This window comes from Mytilus galloprovincialis, chromosome 1 (assembly GCF_965363235.1).
Source record: "Mytilus galloprovincialis chromosome 1, xbMytGall1.hap1.1, whole genome shotgun sequence".
NCBI lineage: Eukaryota > Metazoa > Mollusca > Bivalvia > Mytilida > Mytilidae > Mytilus > Mytilus galloprovincialis.
In genome coordinates, this window is record NC_134838.1 from 36,104,144 (window position 1) to 36,118,912 (window position 14,769).

The following is a 14,769-nucleotide window of genomic DNA, read 5'->3' on the forward strand; positions in this document are numbered from 1 at the left end:
TATTTATATCTATGTTAAGGTTTGTATCGTTAAATGACCATCGGCAGTCTTCTGATGTCTCTTCAATGTTAATTAGATGGCGCCTATATTAAAAATACACACAAGTACTGATTCATATTATCCAGCCCATGTATCGTAAAATTTTTATTTTAGACTTTATTTCAATTTGGATAAACATTTTAGTATGTTTGAGAATTTGAGCCAAATCAGTGAGTCATAAGTTTGACAGCTCCTTTTAAGTTTCAGTAAGACATCAAAATCTGACCGTACAATGGGTAACATTTTTGGAATAATACGGTTGCAAAGTTAAATGGAAAGCAGTCAATTTCTTTACACACACTTGTGTGGTTTTGACAGTGTTTGGAATTATATATCAATCGAATCATCCAGATATCTATAAAGGCTACAATTAATTATAACTCAACGTAGTGAAAGTAACACTCGCCTTTGAATTGAAAGTTTTTGATATTATTTTTTCATAGCAGGACTTTAATGGAAGACAATTTCTAAAGCATAAAAGGCAACAAATAGTCCTTTGAGAGTCATAAGATAAAGAAAAACACGGTTTAATGCTTCTGAAGCGCTTTTCTGGATTTACCTTCATCAGGAACGCACAAAGCCGAATATCTGAAAAGCAAGGATGTATAAAAACCGAAACAGCTGTATGACATAAAATTAAAAGTACCTAAAAAATCCTCCCACAAAAAAAAACCAAATGAAAAAACATTTTTTTTATTTTGTATACATATATATATTTGAATGCCTTGAAAATCTATCTATTATCTTGAACAGTGAAAAAACGGTCTTTGCACCATCTAACTATGCACTATTTTAATCTGCCAAAAAGTGTTATATGAATGTTATTGTTTTTTTCAGACATGCTTTGAAAACCATTCAGAACATCTCCACGATAACATGACACTATCTATGCGAATGCAGTATCATTGGAATCCAATTGCGGTGAAACTATTTAGGCAATTAAAAAATCTGTACAGTACCATAGTGATATTTCTTATAGCGTGTATACTAGTTACTTTGACTTTGGATTCCTTAAACAGACAAAAAATGTTCTTAGATTTCAACGCGTCTTCCAATATTCATTCAAGCAGATCAAATGAATCTCACTTATGGATAGATCATCAGGAAAAATACTGCCAAAACAAAAGACAAAATACAAAGGTCGAAGACATTCTTTGCATGGTTTGTATTTAATAGTAACCTTGGATATATTAGTCTCACCCTTTAAAGGGGCACTAGCTACGAGATATATTAAAAATCTAGAATAGGATTTATTTTGTTCAATTTAAAGTCATAAGAAACCTCAAATTAAAAAAAATATAATACATATGTTTTTTATAACTCAATGGATAGTTTTCATTATAAAACTTATGTACATATACTTTTTTCTGAAGAAAATTCTTTAATTTGTTCATATTAAGAAGAAGTTTACTTTATTTGAATTGCTTCCTTCCAGGCTTCCAGGAAGCAATTCCCCGACATATTTTCGGTATGCAAAGTGACCTCAGTGTGACCTATCTCGTAAAAGTCCGGTGATCGCAATACGCATGGATGTCCTTAAAATAAACTATTATCTGATTGTACATGTTAAACACGTGCTCAATATCCATGCTTTTTTGTTGTTTGTTGACAAACAGGTGACAATCGTTAAACTTCGGCTTAAAAACCACGAACTTTAATTACCTGCCATATTTTCACAACAACACAGACCGATTGAAAAAAAATTGACGATTATACGAAATTTATGCGAAAAAAATGATAAAATCGTGCACAGAAGACTAAGTTTATGATGTTTGTATGCATTGGTTCAATAATTTGGATAACATTATTTTTCACCGATCACTCGTTTATTATGACTTTAATGAAAGTGAAATAGTGAAATAATAATTCGCTTTTAGCAACCAAAATGGTTCAATTTTGACAAAACATGCAAAGAAACATTGAATATTTATTATTCACTTGCATGTGAATAATTCGACCTCATTGAATCCATATTCATGTGAACTTCAATTTAACCCCTTAGCTAGATATGGATAATACATTAATCGTGCGTGATCATTAAGGAAATTAAAGAATGTCAACATTGAAAGTCAAACAAAAGTTAATCATTTGATTGACTGATTCGATCGACAAAAATCATTCTTATACAAGACAAGACAAGACAAGACAAGACAAATACTTTATTAAAGTCTCACCACTTGTTACATATAAAATATACAGCTTTTTAAAACACAAATTAACAACAAGAGCCACTCTATAAAGAGTTATGAGAGACTAAAATAATTTTTCTTAAATTATAATACAAATACAACTTAAGTCAACTATCATGAATATAAAATACATTTTCGCTTTATTAAAATTTCATAGCAGATTTTGGCAGTATAAAATACCATATTTTCATTTGTAAAAAGAAATATAAATTTCTCATTATCAGACATATGTAAAAACTTCTCATCAACAATATTAGCATGATTAAAAATAACATTACGAATATCTGAATATACAGGACAGTTTAACAGAACATGTTTTTCATCTTCAACGTCATCAGTACAGTTAAAACAATCTATTTTCTATATCAATATTCTCATAACGACCAGTTTCAATTCTGATGGGTGCTACACCACATCTAAATTTTGCTAAAGCACTCCTGTATCTACCTGGTATATTAAAAATTAAATAATTTTCTACGCCATATACATTTTTGAACATTCTATATGTACGTAATTTATTTTTATCATCTGACATAATCTTGTCATACCATTCTTCCTTAAATTTTGCAAAACATACATTTTCAATATTCTTAACTAAATCCTTGTTCAAAATAGCACCATTGCACAAATATTCCATATCAAGTTCTTTAAACTTATTTTTTTACTCTAAAATGCCATTTTTTTTACTTTTTTTACATGTGTTACCCCATATAAACACTTTTTTATTTACTCTATCATCATTTATTTTATTAAAACGTGTCCAGTTTCTAAAAACACTAGTCCACTGTTTGATTTTACAAGGCATCCAGCCCATGTCACCATACAAAGACATATTAGGCGTGTATTTTCCTACACCCATGAAAAAACGCATGGCTCTATTTTTAATACTATTTATACATGAAAAATCACGGCTCTATTTTTAATACTATTTATACATGAAAAATCACGTGTTCCCCATATAGAGGCACCATAATCTATTACAGACCACACAAGTGTATCAAATAATTTTGTAAATGTACAATATTGAAATCCACCCTTAGCTTTACATTTAGATATTAACAGACCCAACGATCTACTGGCGGCTTTAGCAACTGCTTTTGCCATATTATCATAGCTTAAATGCTCAGTAAACAATAAACCTAAATATGTGTATTGGGAAACAATATCAATATTGTGACCATTAAACAAAAATAAAAAATTTGATCTAGATACAGACTGTGTTCTAAAATGTACTATTTTAGATTTTTCTAAGTTAACAGTAAGGTCATTAGTACAACACCATATATTCAAAACATCTAATATTTTTTGTAAATCAATCTCATTCTCCGTGTACAGGTTAAAACGCTGATCAACATATATTTTTTATTTATTAAATGAAATTAGATAGACCTAGAAAAATCAAAGTGCATGATTTTGCTTAATCTATTTATATCTATATGTATGTTTATATACCTTATATGGGCATCGGCGGTTTTACGAGGTCAACTCGATATTTAATTAGATGGCGTTTTGGCTAAAATAAAAAACCACACGAAACGAAGCTACATATTATTGATCCCATGATCGGTTAATTGTTTATTTTATACTTTTAATCAATTGTATAAATGTTGTACATTCTTATAAATCAAATATGAGAATTTCAGCCAAATCGGTGAACATGAATTTGACAGCTAGTGCCCCTTAAACCTAAGTGTTAACCGTGTTGAACACAAATCTTCCATGCAGGGTGTTTAATAATGGAAGATATTTTTTACTGTAAAAAAACAAACTTAGCGATGTAGTATAAACGCTTGCCAAACTTTCTAGACAACTATCTGTTGTTGAAGATAATATGCTTTTTAATTATTTGTGTCGTTGAGTTGCTGTCTTATTGGCGTATTACCCGTCTCTCCCTTTTTATTCTTCATAATAATACGCTTTGTAAGATCACCATGCCTTTTTTAAGAGTTTAATTGAGAGAAAAACAAACATTTAACCAATTTCTTCACATATAAATCAGATCAAAATGTTATTCAGTGATAAATTTTGCATCAAAGAAAATTGTTCCCCAACAAGAATTAAATTGAATGTCTCAAAGACCATACAATACATATCTTGATTTTCGAGAATTGTACGTAATTGGGCGCTATTTGGATTTTTATGGAATTTTGTAAGCATTTAGAACTTATTGATTTGATATATGAAGATGTGATATGAGGGCCAATGAAACAACTCTCCATCCAAGTCACAATGTGTAAAAGTAAAACACTCATGAACCACATCAACAGCCGACAACAACTGAACAACAGGTACCTGACATAGGACAGGTGTAAACAAAAGCAGCAGGTTTAAACGATTTAACAGGCGCCAACCTTCACCCTTACCTGAAATAACATTTAACATAAAAAGACACACTATAAAATATCAATTGAAATGGCGTAACTCGATCAAAAGACGTATTAACAGAAACAAATTTTAAACATACACTGAACGAATGAATTTGATCTATAATAACTCAAGGTAAATACAAAATTAATTAAAAAGAACGGGTGGGATCTTTATATCGAAAAAAATATATATATCTGGGACTGGACAACGCCGTTTTTTCGTTATTTTCTAATTATCGTTCCTTGTGTGAAATTGAAAGCAAAGCCAAATCTAGAAAATGAGTATTATTGCTGTTTATATAAGAATAATTCAAAGTAAGCTCCGGTTGGTAATTTTCCGCAGTAGAGTAAAGAAATTATAGCACAATCCTATCATGGTAACGGCAAGTGTTATTAAATTTTCTATGAAATGAAATTAAGACGAATCTTAACTGAGTTTGGCCATAAACACTGAGATTGATAACAATACAGGAACAATATGCAATTGAAGGGGTACAGTTGGTGCCTATAGTAATCCCTATAGTATAGTCCGCTATAATAAACCCTGACACGACAGAAGTTGAGAACGTTAAACAATTCAGACGAAAAAACCATACGGCTGATTTATGACAAAAAAGAAAAAGAAATCATAGGGCTGATTTATGACAAAATACCGGATAATAAACGAAAAAACAATAGTAACAGCGAAAAACAACTTCCACTGAATTAATGGCTTTTAACTTGTAACAGGCACATAAACAATAAGGCTGGGCTAGACATGATTGCGAACGGTCAACCCTCCCAATCATCAATTTCTCTGTTCTATAAGTATTAATAAATCTGCAAAATACAGCAGTTTGTTTAGGAACTCTTTAAAAAACATTTTTTTTTCAGAAACCATTTCAGTATTTGCCAAACTTTAAGAACCCTTGCTGGAAAGATGTGAACCATGTCATTAAATGTCTTCCATATTTTATGTTAATTGGGATGGACAAATCTGGATCATCAGATCTTTTCGATCGATTGATAAAACATCCTGAAATTAAGGGGAACATTGGGTCACGAGGAAAAGAAACAATGTGGTGGAGCTGGAAAAGATATGGTTAGTATACAAAATTCTCTCATGATCTTTATTTATAAATTTGTTCAGTTTTTCATTGAATTCCTTGAAGGAAAAACAACATGTACGTAATGACATATCTAATTTTATTATTACCGATCCGCTATTGTGTGATGTTAACCACCGGGTGTAACTAATCAACGTATTGTATAAGCGTAACACGACGAGTGCCACGTGTGGAGCAGGATCAAACATACATGTAATGTATTTATTTCACATTAACAATTGCTCAAATGTTTGAATTCACCTCTGCAAATTGGTCAAGTTGTAATGCTTTTAAGCTCATTTACTTCAGTGAAAGTTAAGTATGAAGCAATTGCAGTGTAAAAAAAATAGTTTTTGAATTTATTTAAACTATTAAAATAGTTGATTATTTAGTCCCTTTTATTTTTTAGGTTTATGGTTAACACGGACAATAAAACGACAAAACTTTAATGATTACACATCCTACTTTGCCGTATCAGCAGCACAAATAAGCAACACTACAAATGATCAAGGATATCATAACTTGATAACAGGTTAGTTATCTTGCAATTATTCATAAGCTGAAGTATGGTTAATTCAGTGGTTGTCGTTTGTTTATGTGTTACATATTCGTTTTTCGTTCATTTTTTTTATATAAATAGTTAGTTTTCTCGTTTGAGTTGTTTTACATTGTCATTTCCGGGGCCTTTTATAGCTGACTATGCGATATGGGCTTTGCTCATTGTTGAAGGCCATACGGTGACCTGTGTCATTTTGGTCTCTTGTGGACAGTTGTCTCATTGGCAATCATACCACATCTTCTTTTTTATAATAACGAAGTGCTGTGTCGATTAGCGAATATTTTGTATACATTAATGCATATTTATAAATGTTTATCATTTTTTAAGTATTTGATTAACCCTGCCCAAATTGCTAAAAGTGTGTTTATTTTCAGGTGATGGCACCCCAATGGATATGTGGGATTTTAGAGGATGGCCACAGATACCACAAAACATGAATAAATCTGAACCTGAAATTCTTACGCCACATCTTATTAGACATCTTTATCCAGAAATGAAATTTATAATTACTTTACGAAATCCAATAGACAGGTACTTGAATGTTTAGAATTAGGACCATTTGATATTTAACAACAAAAAAATGAAATCTATTGATAACTATGTGGATTTTGCACAACTAACACTTCCTTCTGAACCAGTTGATATGTACTGAGTTCTCCTTTATTTTCATATTCATGGTTCTAACATTGGTTAACGTTTTTGTGATAATTTCAGTTTTTTTTAAATGTCAGCTTGAGCACTATTGTTTATACACGTAACGGTTTTTGCACCATAAGTGTAAACAGTACAGACTTCTAGTTCTAGAAATATATTTCAACTATATTAGTTCTGCGAACCCAAAGGGTTGACTATGGCGTCCCCTCGGACTTCTCTCGTTCCGGCAGTAAAACCCTTGCTAAAGTGAGGTTTTCATTTTACTGAGCCGAGTGAATTAATACACATACACACGTATGTACGTGTACGCTAAATCCAACCGATCATGTACTACATGTAGAGTGGGTAACGCCTCTGCACGTTGAAGAACATTTGTCAAACCTCGGATAGGTCCGTAGGTGCCCTGTTACCAGGGGAAAAAATCCATCCATATCCAACATGCCCTCATTTTTTCAGAGTCAGTCCAAATTGCCCGTTCTTCGATTCACGCTATTTTTCACCTACCTTGTTGTACCTACCTATAATATAAAATGTTAATTGTTCTCGTCCTAAACGTATATGAAAGATATTCCACTAGTAGTATCCCAAGAATAACAATCAATCAATCAATCTAGGTCTACGCTTTAAAAATAGAACACAAGTGATCGTACCGATATAAGTACGTCTGAACCAGTGACGACTCTAAAGCAGATTATCCATCGGTTCACCAGCAGTGATGGTGATAAAAGGTTGACAATACATTCTGTATATATAATTCCGTCTAACATCAGCCCAACAATGTTATATCTAAGCAATAATCTTGGGTTTGTTGTACAATTGGTTTTGGTATATAATTTCCATTTCATTCATTTCTCTCGGAATATGGAATAAAACAATTACTGTCTTTTGTTTCGGTTAAAATGTGCTTTAATTGACTATTGACAAACTGATATTGATGTGTACATCATCACCGTAGGACTTTGGTATATGATGAAATATTGTCTCATTGTCAATCAAACCACATCTCACCTATTTCATTTGGGTTTATATATTCATAGCTGGAACAAAATGAAGAGAGAAAACAAGTTGATGACTTTTTATTTTCTTATGCATAACAAAATGTTGTTATAAATTGTAGGTTATACTCGGATTACTTTTTTCTAAAACTTGGTAGACCAACAAGTGCTGCTTTTGATGTTGCTGTCAATTCCTCTCTGCAGATCCTTAATGAATGCAATCGTGTAAACAGTCTCCGGAAATGCTTGTATGATGCGAAACAACATTATAAATGGGATATAAAGGTACTTCTTGGAATATTTAATACATTTTATTGTGTTTTTTTGCTTGAACAAGTGTGGACACAGATCAGTGTGGATTTTATGTTTATATGTTTGAAAGTGTTTTCTAACAAAAAAGTTTTCTACGTTTTTTTTCCAGTGTTCCACAGTGACAGCTATCCTCAATATCATTATAACATGGTGACAGCATATTTTTAAAATCATTTGCAAAAGAAATAGATTTCTTCCTCATAATCATTTGGTGTTTTTAACTGTTCATTTTAGCATTTCCTTTGCAATGCATTTATTTGTTTTTATGCTGTAAATAATTCTCTTCGACCTAGTTTAAAGTAAACCATTCTTTTTATATTGTAATTATTTTTTTCAGGCTCGAATACATTTGGGATTTTATTATGTTTATTTGTTAGAATGGTTTAAAGTTTTCCCTAGAGACCAGTTCATTATTTTAAGGACAGAAGATTATTCTACAGATGTGTTCCATCATATGTCGGAACTGCATAAATTTCTTGGAGCAGGTAAGATAACACCTTCGGGAAAACATGTAATTACTTATTATATATATATACAGTGCAGGCGATTTTGTACTGGTCACGATATCTCAGTAGTATGAGTTCGAATCCCGGCGAAGGAAGAACAAAATAAAATAGCAAAATCAAATGTACAGATCTTACATTGTTGGTCTGATGTTTTAAAAAACGAATTATATGTTACGGTATATAGATAAAGATGTATATGTATGCAGGTTAAATTTAAATCTGCATTGTAGAGTTGGAGAGAGTTGTCTGAGAAAATAAATTCAAGCATGCATGCTTCATACTATATTATATGTGCCTTGAGAATACTTTAAATACTATTCTCGTTCCAACAGTTCAAAATCGGATGTTAAAATAAGAAGATGTGGTATTGGTGCTAATGAGACAACCGATATGACAATTGTAAAACAATTTAAACGAGAAAACTGAAAGCCTGCTTTATCTACAAAACTATAAACGATAAACAAGTATGATAAAGAGGAACAAATTAAACGACAAACATACAATTACAGACTTCTTACTTGAGACATGCACATGCAGACTTCCACATTCTGTATTCTCTTTGAAACACATTTCAGTATTTGCTGTACTCAGACTTTCGTATGTCAAAATTATTAATGTTCATAATAACTTGCATCCTTCTAGATCGGATATGCTTTAATTAAATCGTATATCGAAAATATTCTTTAAATTTGTTTGCTGTTTGCATTTTCAGTATCGTCACTTTTTTTCAACTATCTTACCAAATGATACTTGTCACTTTAAATATTCACCAAATCAGGAATGAATATGTTCAGAATCAAAAGTTAAAAAAACAGTTATGTGTGGTGTTAAGTACTTTGTTATTCTGTTTTAAGAATTGAAGCTAAATAGTATCATGACCAAATTCCAACGGAGCTTGTTTATGTTATCGATGCCCACCGTCATTTTACACCAGAATTATGAAAATTTGGAAGTCTTTTCGAATAATTCTCTAGAAAATATTTCGATAGGTTTCAAAATTTATACTGTAAATATACACACTGCAGCTATTCATAGATAAATCAAAAATATATATTGTACCCTTACATCCAATCACATCGCTCCTAATTTGACTTCCTTCACCTGCCTTGGGTACAAAAAAAAGTCAACCTAATGCTGGGAAAATGTAATAGTACTATTTTCCCTGTTGTTTTAGTCTATTGATTTGACGGTCTTTAATAAGTTTTATCTTTTAGGTGATCTAAGTATGAAGCAAATGAACGATTTGGGAATTCTTTCAAAGGAACACGTATATGAAACAAAAGCAAAACAGAAAGTTGCACCAATGTCAAATGTAACCAGAGAGAAATTATTGAACTTATATACGCCATTCAACAATGAACTAGCAGTATTGCTTAATGATTCACGTTTTCGGTGGTAACACTATTTACAGAAAAGGATGGTGCATTGTGGTTACCAAAGATGTCGTTTATTTCATAGCGAGGTGGCATGATTTATGATATTACCAAGCTGAGTTAGTGGAAATGCTACAACTTACAAGGTTGTTTTTGTGTTGTGATTTTTGCGCTTTCTGTAGAAAGACATGGGAACTGTACTTAATTATTGTATGCCATTATGTTTTTTAGTTATGAATTATTTGCTTGTTATAGAGCCTTATAACTTTTTTTTTATTATTTACGTTTTTTATTGTTTATTCTGTTTTTTATTGTTATATAATTTATTACATGTTTATCTTTGTCCTGCACACTATGGTTTTTCTGAGAACTCCTATAATTTCTGTATTTTTACTGTTTGTGTTACTTATACCATGGAAGTAATATCTAAATATTACTTCCATGCTTATACTAAACCACTTGTTGTCTACATTTTCCGTCTACCAATGATACTAATGTTACGGCCAGAAATCGCCTTTAAATTGTAGCCAACAAAAGACACAAATCAATAATAAAATTTAACAATATTTATTATACAAAAGTTTACAAGAAGTATTTTACAAATATTACTGATAACTTAACTGTCAAAATATGAGTCCAATCTGTTATCTTTATCTGTATCCGGAAATCTTTCGGAATCCAATTTGAATATTACGTTCACTACTAATGTCACAATCCAGTATGATGTTGGTTGTAGAATAAAAGTGTCAATCCAAATGCCGTGAATACTAATGTCTATCAATGTCTAAGTCCAAGTTTAATTATGAGAGTTTAACTTTAGTGTCTGTATATATAGTGTTGTCAATGGAAAATTCTAGAACACTCTATAATGGAACATTGTGGAAAATCCTGGAAAGTTACAACGGAAGTTTCTGGAATAACGTAGAAGTTTAAATTACGCATCTTTTATAAGGATCATTCTAGAAAGTTCCAATCATTCTGTGATTGTTCCAGTGATTCCTAAACTGCACAATTATAAGATTATTTGGTAAACAACTATCAGGCCATACAACACAAATTAGGCCAACATAAATAAACATAATAATTACAATATCATAACACCTCCCCCCTTAAAAGAAGTTTTAGTGTAACAAAAACTTATCATGAATAATATGAACAAAAATACATAATATATACAAAGTGATTTAATAAGCTCTAGATAAAGCATCAGCTATTACATTATCTTTACCCTTAATATGTTTTACAATTACATCATATTCCTGTAACAATAAACTCCACCTAGTCAACCTCTGATTCTTGTTTCTCATTTTATGCATGAAGGTGAGAGGATTATGATCAGTATAAACAAGAATAGGATATACAGTGGGATTCAAATATACATCAAAATGTTGAAGTGCTGACAACATTGCAAAACACTCTTTTTCAATAGTTGAATAATTTTTCTGATGTTTATCTAATTTCTTAGAAAAATATGATATAGGTTTTTCAACATTATCATCTGTCTCTTGATATAAAACAGCTCCTATTCCTACATCGCTTGCATCAACAGCAAGTTTAAATTGTTTTTCAAAGTCTGGAGTAATCAGAACTGGACTATTAATTAAAAGTGATTTGCTATTTTCAAAAGCTTTTTGACAATTTTCACTCCAGATAAATTTAGAATCTTTTCGTAAAAGATGAGTCAATGGTTGAACAACAGTAGCAAAATTTGAACAGAATTTCCTGTAAAATCCTATCATGCCTAAATATCTTATAAGTTGTTTTCTATTTGTAGGAGGTGGAAATTTGGAAATAGCTTCCACTTTAGCCATAATAGGTTTTACTTGACCTTGGCCAACTGTATGCCCTAAATAATCAACAGTGGCCTGACAAAATTCACTTTTACCAAGATTAACAGTCAAATTTGATTGTGACAATCTATCAAAAGTATCATACAAATGTGTTAAATGCTGTTCCCAGCTATCACTACATACAATTAGATCATCAATATAAGCATAACAACAGTTTAAATCTTTTATAACATTATTGATCATTCTTTGAAATGTAGCTGGTGCACTTTTCATGCCAAATGGCATTACAGTATATTGAAATAAGCCATCTGGTGTAACAAAAGCTGATATTTCACGAGCTCTCTGTGTCAATGGAACTTGCCAATAACCTTTCAATAAATCAAATTTGCTCACAAATTTTGCTTGACCAATATTGTCAATACAATCGTCTATCCTTGGAATCGGATAGGAATCAGATTTTGAGACTGAATTTACTTTTCTGAAATCAGTCACGAAACGAAAAGTTTTATCTGGTTTTGGCACAAGGAGACAAGGAGAGCTCCATTCACTGTGACTCGGTTCAATAATATCATTGTCAAGCATATATTTAATTTCTTTTCTCATAACTTCAAGTTTGAGTGGATTGAGCCGATAAGGATGTTGCTTAATTGGAGAAGCATCTCCTACATCAACATCATGACAAACAGCAGTGGTTTTGTTTGGCACATCTGGAAAAAGATTTTTAAAAGAAAATACCAAAGTTTTTATTTCTTCTCTACGATCAAAAGACAGATGTGCAAGTTTTGAATCTAAATTTGACAAAATTTCTGAATTTTTCAATCTAACTGTCTCTTCCATAGTTTTACAACTAAAAGTTGGTTCAATTACATCTGGTTTGTCATGATTGTTCTCAAATTTAACCATGCCTAAAGTGGCAACTGGTTTACTATCACATAGTACATTAGTACGCTCAAAATATGGTTTTAACATATTAATATGACACACTCTATTTTGTTTGCGCCGACCTGGAGTTTTTACAATATAATTCAAATCATTAATTTTACTCTCTATTGTATAAGGACCACAATATTTAGCCTGTAAAGGATGTCCAGGGACTGGCAGAAATACAAGTACCTTATCACCAGGCTCAAAAATTCTGTCCCTGGCATCTTTATCATACCATATTTTCATTTTGTTCTGTACATTTTTTAAGTTTTTCTGAGCAATTTGACAAGCAGTAAACAATTTTTCTTTAAATCTAGATACATAGTCTAAAAGATTCAAGTCAGTATGTTCAGTAAGCCACTTTTCCTTAATCAATTTTAACGGTCCCCTTACAGTATGGCCAAATACCAACTCAAAGGGACTAAATCCAAGGGATTCTTGAACAGCCTCTCGGACTGCAAAAAGTAGAAAGTGAACTCCATCATCCCAGTCTCTGTCAAATTGAAGACAAAAAGTTCTAATCATGTTCTTCAATGTTTGATGAAAACGTTCTAAGGCACCTTGAGATTCTGGATGATAAGCACTTGATCTGTACTGAGCAATCCCTAACTGGTATACGACTTGCTGAAATAAACCCGACATGAAATTTGATCCCTGGTCGGACTGTATAGACTTAGGAAGTCCTACTAATGTGAAAAATTTGATCAAAGCTTTGACGATAGTAGGTGTCTTGATATTTCTGAGCGGAATAGCTTCAGGAAAGCGGGTAGATGTACACATGATCGTCAATAAATACGCATTTCCAGTCTTGGTCTTTGGTAAAGGTCCAACGCAGTCAATTAGAACTCTGCTGAAAGGTTCGTCAAAGGCTGGAATAGGCAGAAGAGGTGCTGGTGGTATTTTCTGGTTAGGCTTACCAACAACCTGGCATATATGGCATGATTTGCAGTATTCTGCAACATCGTTTCTAAGTCTGGGCCAGTAGAAATGTTGCAATATTTTTAGGCAAGTCTTCCTTATACCTAAGTGTCCAGCCAAGGGGGTGTCATGGGCAAGACCAATAATTTCTTGCCTATAAACTTTAGGCACCACCACTTGGTACACCACTCTCCATTCCTCCTCTGGGGTAGCATCAGGAGGCCTCCACTTCCTCATTAAAATGCCGTCCTGATGGTAAAAGCATTCGGCCACTTTGTCTGCTTCCTCCTGTGGTTGAGCCCTCTGGCTGAGCTGAAGAACCTCAGGGTCTTTATGTTGTTCTTCGAGTAAATTATTTCGGTCTAATGAATGGCTGTTTACATCTGGCCATGGCATAATAACATTTTTGTTAACACTAGGTGGTTTTATAATAGCCTTTTCTGAGTTACCAGGATCTTCAATATCAGCTATAAAAGTGTCAGAAAGGTCCATGTAATCAAACTTGTCTTCTTGCAAATTCTCATTTTGTTGTTTTCTAGCCATCGCCCTAGTAACAACACAAGCTGGATAAAATTCAGCATCATCTTCAGGTGATTTAACATCCACCACCGGTTCACTGGTAACAATTGGTTCAGCAACCACTTTGTTCCTAGCTAGATCATTTCCTAGCAATAAGGTAACACCCTCAACAGGGAGATTAGGACGAACACCTACAACAACTGGTCCAGTTATCAAATCTGACTTCAGATAAATACGATGGAGAGGAACATCTATACAACCTAACTCTACACCTTGTAACAAAACGGAGGCACCAACAGAAGTCTTCTCGGACAAAGGCAACACACCTTCTAACAATAAAGACTGAGAAGCTCCAGTGTCCCGTAAAATCTTAATAGGCTGAAGAGTGGTATCATCAACAATAGAAACAAACCCATCAGACATAAAGGGTTTGTATTCCTCCATGTAATCACAAAAACTGGACTTAAAAGCCTGACTCGCAGGACATTCCAATGTACTGGTAATATAAGGTGTCGTACAAGCACTGGTCTTCGGCTTATT

General features: G+C 32.5%; 1 protein-coding gene across 3 annotated transcripts in view; it reads left to right on the forward strand.

Annotated features, from left to right (window-relative positions):
* The window catches only part of LOC143072983 (carbohydrate sulfotransferase 15-like), a 32,796-nt gene extending 22,423 nt beyond the window's left edge, over positions 1-10,373 (forward strand). For 2 of the 3 annotated variants that reach the window (XM_076248189.1, XM_076248196.1), the window contains exons 2-8: positions 877-1,200; positions 5,468-5,675; positions 6,089-6,211; positions 6,613-6,769; positions 8,010-8,172; positions 8,537-8,684; positions 9,920-10,373. In XM_076248189.1, coding sequence (XP_076104304.1) covers positions 916-1,200; positions 5,468-5,675; positions 6,089-6,211; positions 6,613-6,769; positions 8,010-8,172; positions 8,537-8,684; positions 9,920-10,104 — 1,269 coding nt within the window. In that variant the 5' untranslated portion in view covers positions 877-915 and the 3' untranslated portion in view covers positions 10,105-10,373. The remainder of the gene's footprint in view (positions 1-876; positions 1,201-5,467; positions 5,676-6,088; positions 6,212-6,612; positions 6,770-8,009; positions 8,173-8,536; positions 8,685-9,919) is intronic. The other variant, XM_076248203.1, reaches the window with a different exon arrangement.
* The last annotated feature ends 4,396 nt before the right edge of the window (positions 10,374-14,769 follow it).